At 45.5% G+C, this 17,905-nt stretch overlaps 2 protein-coding genes across 2 annotated transcripts in view; one reads left to right on the top strand and one right to left on the bottom strand.

Moving 5' to 3' along the window:
* LOC140355582 (NF-kappa-B essential modulator-like) overlaps nucleotides 1-574 on the bottom strand; it is a 44,049-nt gene extending 43,475 nt beyond the window's left edge. Inside the window, exon 1 of the mRNA XM_072440222.1 lies at nucleotides 355-574. The gene's annotated coding sequence lies outside the window, so the exon portion shown is untranslated. The remainder of the gene's footprint in view (nucleotides 1-354) is intronic.
* Nucleotides 575-1,750: 1,176 nt separating this feature from the next.
* On the top strand, nucleotides 1,751-14,744 carry LOC140355581 (transmembrane emp24 domain-containing protein 4). Its single transcript, XM_072440221.1, has 5 exons — nucleotides 1,751-1,924; nucleotides 10,223-10,323; nucleotides 10,649-10,774; nucleotides 11,477-11,623; nucleotides 14,543-14,744. The coding sequence occupies exons 1-5, from the start codon at nucleotides 1,786-1,788 to the stop codon at nucleotides 14,690-14,692; spliced, it is 663 nt and encodes a 220-aa protein (XP_072296322.1). The 5' UTR covers nucleotides 1,751-1,785; the 3' UTR covers nucleotides 14,693-14,744.
* Nucleotides 14,745-17,905: the final 3,161 nt, after the last annotated feature.

The raw sequence follows: 17,905 nt of genomic DNA, 5'->3' as shown, positions 1-17,905 counted from the left end.
GCTTTAACGCAACATTAAAACAGATGAAAGTTTAAACGTTCCAAAATGACGCAAACGAAACGCGTGAAAACGAAAGTCCAAAGTCTGCGCGGAAACGTCCAGGAAAACACATGACGTCACCGCCCAACCACGAGGAAAAACGCGTCTTTCCCCGGGACGTTCTTTTCACAGCGTCGCGTTAACGACCGCGGAGCACGACACGTAATAAACACGTAATACACATGTAATAAACACGTAATAGACAAAAAGAAGCCGCTTGTTCCGCGTTCAAGACGACACTCTTTGACGTCCCGCGCGCGCAAACCGCATTAACGTGACATTTCCCGCCGCGGCGCCGGTTCAAACGGCTCTTACCGTGACACGTTCACTCGTCCCGGGGGTTTTTGCCGCTGCGAAAGACGCGTTTTTGTTGAACCCAAACGTGACCCGAACACGGCTAGCAAAGACGGGCTAACGTGTCCGAGCTAACCACAACATGACGGGAAACGCGGGTTTAACGGCGAAAAGCCCCGCGGATCACGTGAAGGGCGCGTTGTCGCAGAGGAACGACCGTAAAACGTGCGCTAAAAGAGTCAAAGTGTGATAACAACAGTAATGTACAGATCTGTCAAGATCTGTCATCAGCCCGCAGCACTTTGTCCCGGGTTTAGTCTGTCAGGCTCACGGAACATGCTAATCCTGTGTTAGCATGTGCTGTAAACCTCTTATATGTTCTACTTTATCACGGGTTATGTTTAATCTATTGTATTAGTCTTTATAATTCGAATTTGAATCTATTTTATTAGTCTTTATTTTTAATCCACATTTTTTGTCTTTATTTTTCAGAATCAGAAAAGGTCATTGTCGATGAACAATATTCAAAAACATTAGAACTTGTCCTGGTGATTCAATGCAACACAAAACAATGAACAATGAATAAGTTATAAAAACAAGATAAAAATAGACTTAATATGTACCCAAATTTTTAATTACTTAAAGGCGGTATGGACGATTTTTCGGCGATTTGAGAACGCAGGCCGAAGTGCGCATGCGCCCTCCCCCGTGTGGACTGATACAACACACACGTGCGTTTGTTTATTAGCACAACGGAGCGCATCGCATCTCTCGTCTCCCGTAGATTTCTGTCCACTTCTGCGTCAGCTCGAACTGTCCTTCTCCGTCTTCATTTTGCCCCGTACACTGAGGGAACTATATTATGATAGATCCATGCGCTTAGGCACGCGGAAACGTGGGGACGAGCCTGACGCGGCTGCAGTTGAGCGGTAGGTGCGTTTTATGATTGATACGTGGCAGGACTAATGATTTATCCACGCCACGAGGAAATATGATAAAAAAAATTGCTGAAAAAAATCGTCCATACCACCTTTAATAAGGCTTTATTTTTAATCTACTTTGTTATTTTTTGTTTAATCTACTAAATTATTCTTTAATTTTAATCTAGTTTATTAGTCTTTATTTTTAGTCTACTTTATTTGTCTTCATTTCTAATTATCTTCTTTATGTTTAATCTACTTTATTAGTCTTTATTTTTAATCTAGTTTATTTTCAATCCGCATTATTATTATTATTATTATTATTTTTTAATCTAGTTTATTAGTCTTAATTTTTAATCTAGTCTATTAGCCTTTATTTTTAATCTAGTTTATTAGTCTTTATTTGCCGGTGCCTTTCAGTCAAACTCGCGGGAAAAGCGCGCGGGGCCTGAAGCCGGAAACCCCCCTGCCGTGTCCCGCACATGCGCAGTGACGTTTCCTCGCGGTGTTTTGGGGCGGACGAGCGGCAGAAATGATGCTCCGCGTGTTCGTGTCGCTCGTCATTCTCATCTTCGCGTGCGTTTCGCCCGCGCGCGGCTTGTACTTCCACATCGGGGAAACGGAGAAGAAATGCTTCATCGAGGAAATCCCGGACGAGACGATGGTGATCGGTGAGCCGGCTGTTAGCATTAGCATTAGCATCAGCAGCTGTTTCAGTCTGAGCCAGAGACAGCACAATATCTCCTTTAACATGTCATCACAACTGTCCAAAACTCCAGATTTACACGTCGTTATTACATTATTACACGTTATTATCAGAATATTACACATTATTACACGTTATTATCAGAATATTACACATTATTACACGTTATCAGAATATTACACATTATCAGATTATTACACATTATTACACGTTATTATCAGAATATTACACATTATTACACGTTATTATCAGAATATTACACATTATTACACGTTATCAGAATATTACACATTATCAGATTATTACACATTATTACACGTTATTATCAGAATATTACACGTTATTATCAGAATATTACACATTATTATCAGAATATTACACATTATTATCAGAATATTACACGTTATTACACGTTATTATCAGAATATTACACATTATTATCAGAATATTACACATTATTACACGTTATTATCAGAATATTACACGTTATTATCAGAATATTACACATTATTACACGTTAATATCAGATTACACATTATTACACGTTATCAGAATATTACACGTTATTATCAGAATATTACACGTTATTATCAGAATATTACACGTTATTATCAGAATATTACACATTATTACACATTATTATCAGAATATTACATGTTATTATCAGAATATTACACATTATTACACGTTATTACACATTATTATCAGAATATTACACGTTATTACACGTTATTATCAGAATATTACACGTTATTACACGTTATTATCAGAATATTACACATTATTATCAGATTATTACACATTATTACACGTTATTATCAGAATATTACACGTTATTACACGTTATTATCAGAATATTACACATTATCAGAATATTACACATTATTACACGTTATTATCAGAATATTACACGTTATTACACGTTATCAGAATATTACACATTATTACACGTTATTATCAGATTATTACACGTTATTACACATTATTATCAGAATATTACATGTTATTATCAGAATATTACACATTATTACACGTTATCAGATTATTACACATTATTACACGTTATTATCAGAATATTACACGTTATTACACGTTATTATCAGAATATTACACGTTATTATCAGAATATTACACGTTATTACACATTATCAGAATATTACACGTTATTACACATTATCAGAATATTACACATTATTATCAGAATATTACACATTATTACACGTTATTATCAGAATATTACACATTATTATCAGAATATTACACATTATTACACGTTATTATCAGAATATTACACGTTATTATCAGAATATTACACATTATTACACGTTAATATCAGATTACACATTATTACACGTTATCAGAATATTACACGTTATTATCAGAATATTACACGTTATTATCAGAATATTACACGTTATTATCAGAATATTACACATTACACATTATTATCAGAATATTACATGTTATTATCAGAATATTACACATTATTACACGTTATTATCAGATTATTACACGTTATTACACATTATTATCAGAATATTACACGTTATTACACGTTATTATCAGAATATTACACATTATTATCAGATTATTACACATTATTACACGTTATTATCAGAATATTACACATTATTATCAGATTATTACACATTATTACACGTTATTATCAGAATATTACACGTTATTACACGTTATTATCAGAATATTACACATTATCAGAATATTACACATTATTACACGTTATTATCAGAATATTACACGTTATTACACGTTATCAGAATATTACACATTATTACACGTTATTATCAGATTATTACACGTTATTACACATTATTATCAGAATATTACATGTTATTATCAGAATATTACACATTATTACACGTTATCAGATTATTACACATTATTACACGTTATTATCAGAATATTACACGTTATTACACGTTATTATCAGAATATTACACGTTATTATCAGAATATTACACGTTATTACACATTATCAGAATATTACACGTTATTACACATTATCAGAATATTACACATTATTATCAGAATATTACACATTACACGTTATTATCAGAATATTACACATTATTATCAGAATATTACACATTATTACACGTTATTATCAGAATATTACACGTTATTATCAGAATATTACACATTATTACACGTTAATATCAGATTACACATTATTACACGTTATCAGAATATTACACGTTATCAGAATATTACACGTTATTATCAGAATATTACACGTTATTATCAGAATATTACACATTATTACACATTATTATCAGAATATTACATGTTATTATCAGATTATTACACGTTATTACACATTATTATCAGAATATTACACGTTATTACACGTTATTATCAGAATATTACACATTATTATCAGATTATTACACATTATTACACGTTATTATCAGAATATTACACATTATTATCAGATTATTACACATTATTACACGTTATTATCAGAATATTACACGTTATTACACGTTATTATCAGAATATTACACATTATCAGAATATTACACATTATTACACGTTATTATCAGAATATTACACGTTATTACACGTTATCAGAATATTACACATTATTACACGTTATTATCAGATTATTACACGTTATTACACATTATTATCAGAATATTACATGTTATTATCAGAATATTACACATTATTACACGTTATCAGATTATTACACATTATTACACGTTATTATCAGAATATTACACGTTATTACACGTTATTATCAGAATATTACACGTTATTACACATTATCAGAATATTACACGTTATTACACATTATCAGAATATTACACATTATTATCAGAATATTACACATTATTACACGTTATTATCAGAATATTACACGTTATTATCAGAATATTACACGTTATTACACATTATCAGAATATTACACGTTATTACACATTATCAGAATATTACACATTATTATCAGAATATTACACATTATTACACGTTATTATCAGAATATTACACGTTATTATCAGAATATTACACGTTATTACACATTATCAGAATATTACATGTTATTATCAGAATATTACATGTTATCAGAATATTACATGTTATCAGATTATTACACATGATTACAAGTTATCAGAATATTACAAGTTATCAGAATATTACACATGATTACACATTATTCCACGTTATTACACTTTATTAAACGTTATAATCAGATTATTAAAATGCCAAAGTGTTTTAAAGCCATATCACTGCAAAAAATAACACATATAGAGTCACGTTCATTTGGAAGTTGATTGTCTCGTTTTGAGTGGTTTTATAGTTAATTACAGACATAATCTTGACTCATTTCTGCTCGATTCAGCTTCAACAACAGAACAAATGTTTGAATCTTACTCAGTTTGAGAAATATTTTGAACTAAAGTAAGTTTAGTTTATTTTGCAGCGCACAAATGTGAATCATATTTAGTCTTTTTCCACTTCTCCATCTGCTCATGTTGAAGAAACTCTTAGTTCAAGTCTTTTTAGAGTTATTTTAATATTTCTTCATTTACACAAACAAAAACACATTTAAACAGATGAAATGTTTTATTCACGTCCACAATTCAAAGTGAAAGACATTAATAAGATTTAAAAACACAACTTTCTTGAAGCTTCATGAACAGTGTCGTTCTTAAAGTTAAAGTGTGATATATTTGTAGATTAAAGTCTTGTGTTTAAATCATGTCCCACAAACCATCAAAGTCACATTATATACTTTATATTTATATTTAGGCCCGAGCCCCAGCAGGGCGGAGGGCCTATTGCTCCCGCAACGCTGCCTTTGGCAGCGTTGCAACTGTCTGACCAAACATGCGGGCGCAGCCCGCATGTTTGGTACCCCGTCGCCCCTGGCAAGTACAGTGAACTAGCCCATGCCGAAGGCATGGATCATGCATACTTACTCCTGCTATGACAGAAATAGTCAACAATTAGTGAATGGGCGTAGTCCATTCACTAATTGTTGACAACAGCAGCGCGAAGCGCTGCATTCCTCCAAAAACCCTCCTGGCATCGTCCCGTACGCGAGAATCCATGCCGCAGGCATGGGCCATGCTTGTATCTGCTCAAATCAATGGAAGTCTATGGGGAGTGGGCGGGGCATCCCGACGGAATAGGGAGTGACGACCGCGTAAGCGCTCGTAATGATGATTCCACCCCATGGCGGCATGGGGAAGGCTTAGAGCTTTCAAATGATGTATAATTTGTTGTTATAGTGGAAACGGCTATATTGTTTTTGCTAAAAATATTATTAGGCCCGAGCGCCACAAGCTGGCGAGAGGCCTATTAATCTCGTAAGGCCGTGCGAAGCACGGCTGCGAAAGTGCGCACGTAGTGCGCACGAAATCGAGCGCGAAGCGCTCGCCCACTTCCAAACACTCACTAACGCACTCCTCCACTCATGCACGCCCCGTGCATACTAATTAGTTGTAGGAAAATGGAACATTACCGTTGTAAACGGGCGAAGCCCGTGCAAAAGTTCGCACTAAACGAGCACTTTACATTGGGATGACGACCCCATATAAAGCACTCATTTGCGCTAAGTAGCTCACGAATACGTTCCCCATCTCTTGCATGTTCCGTGCATATAAGCATGTAATGCAAAAATTGAACATTATTACTGTATAGAGGGCCAAAAACACAAAGTGGGCGGAGCCCACTCAAAATTATCGAAAGTACCCGTCAGTGACCAGGGACCCACACCATGAGGTAGGAAAGCGCGAGCGCTTTCCGAAAATGTATAGTTTATGATATTTGAAAAATGGGAAACATTGTTTTCGCATCGGAATATTATTCTTTCTTTCTTTCTTTCTTTCTTTCTTCTTCTTCTCGGGACCAACCCCCCTATTTTTCACCCAGTGAACATTGACGAAAAGTCACAAAAATTTGCACACCTCTAAAAATCGTGCCTCTCTACATTCTGGCTATTTCCCTTTTCTAAAATAAAAAAAATTGGCGCGTCAGCGCCACCAAATGTACCAAAAATGCATTGAGAGATGGGAAATGACCCAAAAAAAATCTGATCGTAGAATCATGAAATTTGGCGCAGAGGTAGATGGTGACAAGAGAAGTAAAAAATATTATTACGGCAACGCCGTCCCCCGAACCAAATGTCGGCCATATTGCTTCAAAAATGGCTAAACATGACTTCGGAGTTTTTCCAAACGTCGTACTTTTACGAACTCCTCCCAGGGCGTTGGCCCTAAAAAGCTGAAATTTGGTGAAAATGCTACTGAGGAGTGGGACATCAAAAGTTATCCAAATTACATTGATACCTGTCACGGTCTCTGTGCGGCGAAGCCGCAAACTGTAGCTAAAATTTCAGAAATCTCCCATATTTAAAATTTCTGCCGTTTGTGCAGATAAAGTCCGAATTGCGTCAAATTAGAATCAGTTGTTAAACTCTTTGCCCTAAACCTACTTGAAGTGAAATAAATTCATTTGGCGCCACAGCGCCCCCTACAGATTTTATATGGAGGTTAAATGTTTAGTTTTGCGAAATTATATGAAATTTGACACACAACTCAATTTTAGCATCCCCATCAAAAAAGTCAATGAGACCCATGTCATAATTGTTATGGCGTTGCCGTAACGATGACCGAAACCTCCCATGTTATTCCAATGGGGCCAGAACATGTTTACACTTTAGACTTTCACAAACTCCTCCCAGGGCGTCAGCCCTATTAACCTGAAATTTGGTGAGACTCATCTTCAGGACCATCAAAAGTTATCCACATTTTCATTCAAAGAGTCACGGTGTCTGTGCGGCAAAGCCGCACATTTTGCCAAGAATTCAAAATAAAATTGCTTTTTGATGGTAAAACAAAGGGGAGAAGATGTGACAGCGTCACAGATTCAGCAGTAGGCGTGATAAAAGGACAATTGGGGCGCGTTAGCGCCCCCTCCTCTTGCGGCGTGGCGGCGGTGTGGCGGCGGCGTGGCGAGGGCCGATCATTGCCGCTTGCGGCTATATTTATTTTTATTATTATTTTTCTTGTTCTTCTGCTTTTTGAGCTCTAATTTGACCCCCTGAACATGCTCAAAAACTCACCAAACTTTGCCCAAAATTCAGAATCGGCGAAAAATTTGATTTTTTCTGGGCCATTTTTTTTTCCGTTTAAAAATGGCGCGACAGCGCCACCGACAAAAGTCAAAATATATTGCGCCTATGGGAGACGCCCCGAGGTCAACTTTGTCGTAGAGCTACGAAATTCGGGACACACATTCCTCTCGTGAGGACAAAAAAAAAATATTACTGTGGCCACGCCTCCAGACTTACCCTATGCCCGCCATCTTCCTTTGAAAATGAAAACACGCTGTGTTAGCCATTTTGTTCACGTCAAACTTTGACGAACTCCTCCTAGGGCGTTTTGCCCACCGACTTCAAAATCGGCGTACGTCCTCTGGACAAGTGGGGCATCTAAAGTTATTCAATTTTTTGAGATACCTTTTACGGTCTGTGTGCGGCGCGGCCGCAAAGTTGGACAACTTATTTTGGAATATTGCAGATCTAAAAATTGCTCCCTTTTGATCAAAACCAGTCCGATTAGGACCAAATTTGAATCAGTTGTTAAACTTTCTAGTTTGGACCAGTTTATGATGACAAAATTGAAATGGCCGCGATAGCGCCCCCTACAGAGTGACCTTTAAATTAACATTGAAGGTCAAAAATTAGTTTTACCAAAATTGTCTAAACTTTACCCAAAATTCTATTTTGCCATCCCGATCAAAAAAGCCAATCAGACAAATGCCTTATTTTTTACGGCGTAGTCGTAGCGATGACAGAAACCTCCCATGTTATCCCTATGGGAAAACAGCTAAATCTCTCAAATATCCACATTTTTATGTTTCACACTTTAACGAACTCCTCCTAGTGCGTTTTGCCCACCGACCTCAAAATCGGTGTACGTCCTCTAGACAAGTGGGGCATCTAAAGTTATCAAAATTTTAAGGATAGCTTTTACGGTCTCTGTGCGACGGAGCCGCAAACGTTTCCCAGAATTCTGACTATTTGGCCTTCAGAGTGGCCTATAAACAATAGAGTTTTTCCAAATGACATGATATTTTGAACAAAATTCTAATTTGCCATCCTGATCATAAAAGTATGAGAGCCAAAGTCATATTTTGTACGGCGTAACCGTAGCGATGACAGAAACATCCCATGTTATCCTTATGGGAAAATCGCAGAATCGCTCAAATCACCACATTTTTACGCTTCACACTTTAACGAACTCCTCCTAGGGCGATTGTCCGATCAAGTTCATATTTGGAGAATATCATCTACACAAGCGGGGCATCAAAACTTATACATATTTTGATTTTAAGTGCTACGGTCTCTGTGTGGCGGACCCGCAAATATATGTCAGAAATGGGAAAACAGCGAAATCTCTAAAATCACCACATTTTTACGCTTCACACTTTAACAAACTCCTCCTAGGGCGATTGCCCGATCAAGCTCATATTTGGGGAAAATCATCTACACAAGCGGGGCATCAAAAGTTAGTCATATTTTGATTTTAAGTGGTACGGTCTCTGTGCCGTGGAGCTGCAAATATACTGTCACAAATGGGAAAACGCCAAATCTTTGAAATGTTCAAATTTACGCTTCACACTTTAACAAACTCCTCCGTGGGCAATAGCTCGATCAAGCTTTACTTTGGGAAATATCATCTACACAAGCGCGGCATCAAAAGTTATCCATATTTATATTCTAAGTGCTAAGGTCTCTGTGCGGCGGCGCAGCAAATTTGACTGACACTTGTGTTCATTTGCACTGGATTGGCCATGTCCAATGTGTCGCCGTCTGTCAAGTTCTTTTTTAATTCAACACACAATAAGGGCGCCATCTTTATCAAGTCGAAAGCGCAGAGTCGGAAGGCCAGCGGCCCGCGAGGGCCGTTGGATGCCGCTTGCGGCTTTAATTATTATTATATTTGTCTTTGTCTTTGTGACGGTTAAAGAAGCGATAAACGAGTCGTAGAAGGTTTCATTCAGAACACAACGTTTATCAAAGAACAAAGACCTGGACCAGAACCTGGACCAGAACCTGGACCAGAACCTGGACCTGGACCTGGACCAGGACCTGGACCAGGACCTGGACCAGGACCTGGACCTGGACCAGGACCTGGACCTGGACCAGGACCGGTCCAGGTCCAGGTCCAGGTTCTGGTCCAGGGCCTAAGGCTAAATGAGGCTCAGAGCCATAACAGTGTGTGTCCCTCAGGTAAATACAGGACTCAGCTCTGGGACAAACAGTCCAGCTCCTTCTTGCCGTCCACTCCAGGTCTGGGGATGCACGTGGAGATAAAGGACCCGGACACAAAGGTCAGATGCCCTTCCTTCTGTAGCTCTAGAGTTTATGCTGACCACGTCACCACACGCAGGGGTGACGTGGTCAAACCTTCTCACATTTCTGACCCCTCTGTGACCGCTCTGTGACCGAGCTCCTGACCCCTCTGTGACCGCTCTGTGACCGAGCTCCTGACCCCTCTGTGACCGCTCTGTGACCGAGCTCCTGACCCCTCTGTGACCGCTCTGTGACCGAGCTCATGACCCCTCTGTGACCGCTCTGTGACCGAGCTCCTGACCCCTCTGTGACCGCTCTGTGACCGAGCTCCTGACCCCTCTGTGACCGCTCTGTCTCCTTCAGATGATTCTGTCCCGTCAGTACGGGTCAGACGGCCGCTTCACCTTCACGTCTCACACTCCTGGAGAACATCAGATCTGTCTTCACTCCAACTCCACCAAGATGGCGCTGTTCGCCGGAGGAAAACTGGTACGTCCTGAATGTCTGTCCCGTCCCTCTGTCTCTCTGTCCTGTCCCTCTGTCCCGTCCCTCTGTCTCTCTGTCCCGTCCCTCTGTCTCTCTGTCCTGTCCCTCTGTCCCGTCCCTCTGTCTCTCTGTCCCGTCCCTCTGTCTCTCTGTCCTGTCCCTCTGTCCCGTCCCTCTGTCTCTCTGTCCTGTCCCTCTGTCCCGTCCCTCTGTCTCTCTGTCCCGTCCCTCTGTCTCTCTGTCCCGTCCCTCTGTCCCGTCCCTCTTTCTCTCTGTCCCGTCCCTCTGTCTCTCTGTCCTGTCTCTCTGTCCTGTCCCTCTGTCCCGTCCCTCTGTCTCTCTGTCCCGTCCCTCTGTCTCTCTGTCCTGTCCCTCTGTCCCGTCCCTCTGTCTCTCTGTCCTGTCCCTCTGTCCCGTCCCTCTGTCTCTCTGTCCCGTCCCTCTGTCCCGTCCCTCTTTCTCTCTGTCCCGTCCCTCTGTCTCTCTGTCCTGTCTCTCTGTCCTGTCCCTCTGTCCCGTCCCTCTGTCCCGTCCCTCTGTCTCTCTGTCCCGTCCCTCTGTCTCTCTGTCCTGTCTCTCTGTCCTGTCCCTCTGTCCCGTCCCTCTGTCTCTCTGTCCCGTCCCTCTGTCTCTCTGTCCCGTCTCTGTCGTGACATGAGGACATTATGTGTCCTTGACTCTGTTGCATGTGTCTTTTGGGTGCAGAGAGTGCATCTGGACATTCAGGTGGGCGAACACACCAATAATTACCCTGAGATCGCGGCCAAAGACAAACTGACGGAGCTGCAGCTGCGAGTGAGACAGCTCCTGGACCAAGTGGAGCAGATCCAGAAGGAGCAGAACTACCAGAGGGTCAGAGACTAGATCCACCTGCACCATGGCTCTTTAAGCCTCCCTAAAGCCGCTCTAAAGCCGCTCTAAAGCCGCTCTCTGGCCTCCCTAAAGCCGCTCTAAAGCCGCTCTCTGGCCTCTCTAAAGCCGCTCTCTGGCCGCTCTAAAGCCGCTCTCTGGCCTCTCTAAAGCCGCTCTAAAGCTGCTCTCTGGCCTCTCTAAAGCCGCTCTCTGGCCGCTCTAAAGCCGCTCTCTGGCCTCTCTAAAGCTGCTCTCTGGCCTCTCTAAAGCCGCTCTAAAGCCGCTCTCTGGCCTCTCTAAAGCCGCTCTAAAGCTGCTCTCTGGCCTCTCTAAAGCCGCTCTCTGGCCGCTCTAAAACCGCTCTCTGGCCTCTCTAAAGCCGCTCTCTAAAGCCTCCCTAAAGCCGCTCTAAAGCCGCTCTCTGGCCTCTCTAAAGCCGCTCTCTGGCCTCTCTAAAGCCGCTCTCTGGCCTCTCTAAAGCCGCTCTCTTGCCTCTCTAAAGCCACTCCCTGGCCTCTCTAAAGCCTCCCTAAAGCCGCTCTAAAGCCGCTCTCTGGCCTCTCTAAAGCCGCTCTCTGGCCTCTCTAAAGCCGCTCTCTGGCCTCTCTAAAGCCTCTCTAAAGCCGCTCTCTGGCCTCTCTAAAGCCGCTCTAAAGCCGCTCTCTGGCCTCTCTAAAGCCGCTCTCTGGCCTCTCTAAAGCCGCTCTAAAGCCGCTCTCTGGCCTCTCTAAAGCCGCTCTCTGGCCTCTCTAAAGCCGCTCTCTGGCCTCTCTAAAGCCGCTCTCTGGCCTCTCTAAAGCCGCTCTCTGGCCGCTCTAAAGCCGCTCTCTGGCCTCTCTAAAGCCGCTCTCTGGCCTCTCTAAAGCCGCTCTCTGGCCTCTCTAAAGCCGCTCTAAAGCCGCTCTCTGGCCTCTCTAAAGCCGCTCTCTGGCCGCTCTAAAGCCGCTCTCTGGCCGCTCTAAAGCCGCTCTCTGGCCTCTCTAAAGCCGCTCTCTGGCCTCTCTAAAGCCGCTCTCTGGCCTCTCTAAAGCCGCTCTAAAGCCGCTCTCTGGCCTCTCTAAAGCCGCTCTCTGGCCTCTCTAAAGCCGCTCTAAAGCCGCTCTCTGGCCTCTCTAAAGCCGCTCTCTGGCCTCTCTAAAGCCGCTCTAAAGCCGCTCTCTGGCCTCTCTAAAGCCGCTCTCTGGCCTCTCTAAAGCCGCTCTCTGGCCTCTCTAAAGCCGCTCTAAAGCCGCTCTCTGGCCTCTCTAAAGCCGCTCTAAAGCCGCTCTCTGGCCTCTCTAAAGCCGCTCTCTGGCCTCTCTAAAGCCGCTCTCTGGCCGCTCTAAAGCCGCTCTCTGGCCTCTCTAAAGCCGCTCTCTAAAGCCTCCCTAAAGCCGCTCTAAAGCCGCTCTCTGGCCTCTCTAAAGCCGCTCTCTGGCCTCTCTAAAGCCGCTCTCTGGCCTCTCTAAAGCCGCTCTCTTGCCTCTCTAAAGCCACTCCCTGGCCTCTCTAAAGCCTCCCTAAAGCCGCTCTCTGGCCTCTCTAAAGCCGCTCTCTGGCCTCTCTAAAGCCGCTCTCTGGCCGCTCTAAAGCCGCTCTCTGGCCTCTCTAAAGCCGCTCTCTAAAGCCTCCCTAAAGCCGCTCTAAAGCCGCTCTCTGGCCTCTCTAAAGCCGCTCTCTGGCCTCTCTAAAGCCGCTCTCTGGCCTCTCTAAAGCCTCTCTAAAGCCGCTCTCTGGCCTCTCTAAAGCCGCTCTAAAGCCGCTCTCTGGCCTCTCTAAAGCCGCTCTCTGGCCTCTCTAAAGCCGCTCTAAAGCCGCTCTCTGGCCTCTCTAAAGCCGCTCTCTGGCCTCTCTAAAGCCGCTCTCTGGCCTCTCTAAAGCCGCTCTCTGGCCTCTCTAAAGCCTCTCTAAAGCCGCTCTCTGGCCGCTCTAAAGCCGCTCTCTGGCCTCTCTAAAGCCGCTCTCTGGCCTCTCTAAAGCCGCTCTCTGGCCTCTCTAAAGCCGCTCTAAAGCCGCTCTCTGGCCTCTCTAAAGCCGCTCTCTGGCCGCTCTAAAGCCGCTCTCTGGCCGCTCTAAAGCCGCTCTCTGGCCTCTCTAAAGCCGCTCTAAAGCCGCTCTCTGGCCTCTCTAAAGCCGCTCTCTGGCCTCTCTAAAGCCGCTCTAAAGCCGCTCTCTGGCCTCTCTAAAGCCGCTCTCTGGCCTCTCTAAAGCCGCTCTCTGGCCTCTCTAAAGCCGCTCTAAAGCCGCTCTCTGGCCTCTCTAAAGCCGCTCTCTGGCCTCTCTAAAGCCGCTCTCTGGCCTCTCTAAAGCCTCTCTAAAGCCGCTCTCTGGCCGCTCTAAAGCCGCTCTCTGGCCTCTCTAAAGCCGCTCTCTGGCCTCTCTAAAGCCGCTCTCTGGCCTCTCTAAAGCCGCTCTAAAGCCGCTCTCTGGCCTCTCTAAAGCCGCTCTCTGGCCTCTCTAAAGCCGCTCTAAAGCCGCTCTCTGGCCTCTCTAAAGCCGCTCTCTGGCCGCTCTAAAGCCGCTCTCTGGCCGCTCTAAAGCCGCTCTCTGGCCGCTCTAAAGCCGCTCTCTGGCCTCTCTAAAGCCGCTCTCTGGCCTCTCTAAAGCCGCTCTCTGGCCTCTCTAAAGCCGCTCTAAAGCCGCTCTCTGGCCTCTCTAAAGCCGCTCTCTGGCCTCTCTAAAGCCGCTCTAAAGCCGCTCTCTGGCCTCTCTAAAGCCGCTCTCTGGCCTCTCTAAAGCCGCTCTCTGGCCTCTCTAAAGCCGCTCTAAAGCCGCTCTCTGGCCTCTCTAAAGCCGCTCTAAAGCCGCTCTCTGGCCTCTCTAAAGCCACTCTCTGGCCTCTCTAAAGCCGCTCTCTGGCCTCTCTAAAGCCGCTCTCTGGCCTCTCTAAAGCCGCTCTCTGGCCTCTCAAGCCGCTCTAAAGCCGCTCTCTCCCCTCAGTACCGGGAGGAGCGCTTCAGGATGACCAGCGAGAGCACCAATCAGAGGGTCCTGTGGTGGTCCATCGCTCAGACGCTCATCCTCCTCCTCACTGGGATCTGGCAGATGAAACATCTCAAGAGCTTCTTCGAGGCCAAGAAACTCGTCTAGAGGCTCCAGCTGCCGAGGCCGCAGAGGTGGTGGAGGTCGTGAAGGTCGTGGAGGTCGTGAAGGTCGTGGAGGTGGTGGTCGTTGAGGTGGTGGAGGTCGTGAAGGTCGTGGAGGTGGTGGTCGTTGAGGTGGTGGAGGTCGTGAAGGTCGTGGAGGTGGTGGTCGTTGAGGTGGTGGAGGTCGTGAAGGTCGTGGAGGTGGTGGTCGTTGAGGTGGTGGAGGTCGTGAAGGTCGTGGAGGTGGTGGTCGTTGAGGTGGTGGAGGTCGTGAAGGTCGTGGAGGTGGTGGAGGTCGTGAAGGTCGTGGAGGTGGTGGAGGTCGTGAAGGTCGTGGAGGTGGTGGTCGTTGAGGTGGTGGAGGTCGTGGAGGTGGTGGAGGTCGTGAAGGTCGTGGAGGTGGTGGAGGTCGTGAAGGTCGTGGAGGTGGTGGTCGTTGAGGTGGTGGTCGTGGAGGTGGTGGAGGTCGTGAAGGTCGTGGAGGTGGTGGAGGTCGTGAAGGTCGTGGAGGTGGTGGAGGTCGTGGAGGTGGTGGTCGTTGAGGTGGTGGAGGTCGTGGAGGTGGTGGAGGTCGTGAAGGTCGTGGAGGTCGTGAAGGTCGTGGAGGTGGTGGTCGTTGAGGTGGTGGAGGTCGTGGAGGTCGTGAAGGTCGTGGAGGTCGTGAAGGTCGTGGAGGTGGTGGAGGTCGTGAAGGTCGTGGAGGTGGTGGTCGTTGAGGTGGTGGAGGTCGTGGAGGTGGTGGAGGTCGTGAAGGTCGTGGAGGTCGTGAAGGTGGTGGAGGTGGTGGAGGTCGTGAAGGTCGTGGAGGCGGTCTCGCTCTGGAACGGGTCAGATCTGTTTTGGCCTCATTTCAGACACTGAGGCCAAAACGTCTCACATTTGGGCCGTTTCAGGGTGAAAAATGGGCGGAGCCGGGTCAAAGGTCGAGCTCTGAAAAGTGTTAAATTCCCTGTTTTTTGTCGAACACTGAACGTCCTCGATATTTATATTTATTCTGATTGTGAAGCTGGTTAACGCCGCGTCATGAACTCATATTTCACACTTTGATGCATTTGTCACTTTCTCATCATTTCAACTTCTTTTGTTTCATGAAGTCGTTTTAGGACCAATAAAAACATCATTCCTGAAAAAAGTCTTCGTTCTGTTTCTCACTTTGGTCAGAAAAGGATGAAATTTGACCAAATAAACTCAAAACGCTCTGTTCCAGCATCTCCTCTGTGTTTTTAACGCTCACCTCAGTCCTACACTCAGCTACTGTGTTTAGCCTCGTTTGAACTGACTCACATCGAGTCGTACCATCTGCGTTCTGATTGGACGATAGGCACAATACAGACAAAGTGAAAGTACTTTTACCACTCCAAATGGGCAGAGGGTCCTTGTTCTCTCCAGGTGGGTGGGGGTCATTGTTCTCTCCAGGTGGGTGGAGGGTCCTTGTTCTCTCCAGGTGGGTGGAGGGTCCTTGTTCTCTCCAGGTGGGTGGAGGGTCCTTGTTCTCTCCAGGTGGGTGGGGGTCATTGTTCTCTCCAGGTGGGTGGGGGGTCCTTGTTCTCTCCAGGTGGGTGGGGGGTCATTGTTCTCTCCAGGTGGGTGGGGGGTCATTGTTCTCTCCAGGTGGGTGGAGGGTCCTTGTTCTCTCCAGGTGGGTGGAGGGTCCTTGTTCTCTGCAGGTGGGTGGGGGGTCATTGTTCTCTCCAGGTGGGTGGGGGGTCATTGTTCTCTCCAGGTGGGTGGGGGGTCATTGTTCTCTCCAGGTGGGTGGGGGGTCATTGTTCTCTCCAGGTGGGTGGGGGGTCCTTGTTCTCTCCAGGTGGGTGGGGGGTCATTGTTCTCTCCAGGTGGGTGGGGGGTCATTGTTCTCTCCAGGTGGGTGGGGGGTCATTGTTCTCTCCAGGTGGGTGGGGGGTCCTTGTTCTCTCCAGGTGGGTGGGGGGTCCTTGTTCTCTCCAGGTGGGTGGGGGGTCATTGTTCTCTCCAGGTGGGTGGGGGGTCATTGTTCTCTCCAGGTGGGTGGGGGGTCATTGTTCTCTCCAGGTGGGTGGGGGGTCCTTGTTCTCTGCAGGTGGGTGGGGGGTCCTTGTTCTCTCCAGGTGGGTGGGGGGTCCTTCAAATATCTCGGGGTCTTGTTCACGAGTGAGTGAAGGATGGAGCGTGTGATTGACAGTTGGACTGAGTCCAAAGACAAAGCTCTGGATTTACTGGTCACTCACGTTCTGACCTCACCTATGGTCATGAGCTTTAATGACCCAAAGGACAAGATCACGATAAAAGCAGTTGAAATGAGTTTCCTCCGCCGGGGGCGGGGCGCTCCCTTAGAGATAGGGGGAGGAGCTCAGTCACACGAGCTCGGAGTAGAGCCCCTGCTCCTCCTGGGCTCCTCCCTGGGGAGGAGTTTCGGGCGTGTCCCACCAGGAAGACCCAGGACACGCTGGAGGGACTGTCTCTGGCCTGGGAACGCTTCGGGAGGAGGAGGAGCTGGAGGAAGTGTCTGGGGAGGGGTAAGTCTGGGAGTCCCTGCTCAGACTGCTGCTCCTGCGACTGGAGGAGAAGAAGGTTCTGAAGCTCCAGATCCTTCTAGAACTTGTATTTTTTATATTGTGAAACTGAACCTGAACATCTGAACACGTCCTGAACATCTGAACACGTCCTGAACATCTGAACATGTCCAGAACATCTGAACACGTCCTGAACATCTGAACATGTCCTGAACATCTGAACACGTCCTGAACATCTGAACATGTCCTGAACATCTTAACATGTCCTGAACATCTGAACACGTCCTGAACATCTGAACACGTCCTGAACATCTGAACACGTCCTGAACATCTGAACATGTCCTGAACATCTGAACATGTCCTGAACATCTGAACACGTCCTGAACATCTGAACATGTCCTGAACATCTGAACATGTCCTGAACATCTGAACACGTCCTGAACATCTGAACATGTCCTGAACATCTGAACATGTCCTGAACACGTCCTGAACACCTGAACATGTCCTGAACACGTCCTGAACACGTCCTGAACACGTCCTGAACACGTCCTGAACATCAAAGACAAAGAAAAGAACGAGCCGTCAAAGACCTTAAAATCTTTTATTTTGACACGAGTTGAGACGGTGTTGAGTTCTGGACGATCGTGTCCATCTTTGCATAAGCTCAACACCGCGGACAGAACCACTGAACACCGGACACTTCCACTGCACGGCTCCTTTTCATA

The sequence above is a fragment of the Eucyclogobius newberryi genome, unplaced genomic scaffold (genome assembly GCF_026437365.1).
Source record: "Eucyclogobius newberryi isolate DKJ021-1_F unplaced genomic scaffold, fEucNew1.0.hap1 SCAF_116, whole genome shotgun sequence".
In the NCBI taxonomy this organism is placed as follows: domain Eukaryota; kingdom Metazoa; phylum Chordata; class Actinopteri; order Gobiiformes; family Gobiidae; genus Eucyclogobius; species Eucyclogobius newberryi.
Note: the sequence above shows the minus strand (reverse complement) of the source record. Positions and strands in the feature narration are given on the sequence as shown.

Coding starts and splice junctions, on each gene's coding strand:
- LOC140355581 (XM_072440221.1), top strand. CDS start 1,786: ATGATGCTCCGCGTGTTCGTGTCGCTCGTCATTCTCATCTTCGCGTGC. Junction 1,925..10,222: donor GGACGAGACGATGGTGATCG/GTGAGCCGGCTG, acceptor TGTGTCCCTCAG/GTAAATACAGGACTCAGCTC. Junction 11,624..14,542: donor AGGAGCAGAACTACCAGAGG/GTCAGAGACTAG, acceptor CTCTCCCCTCAG/TACCGGGAGGAGCGCTTCAG.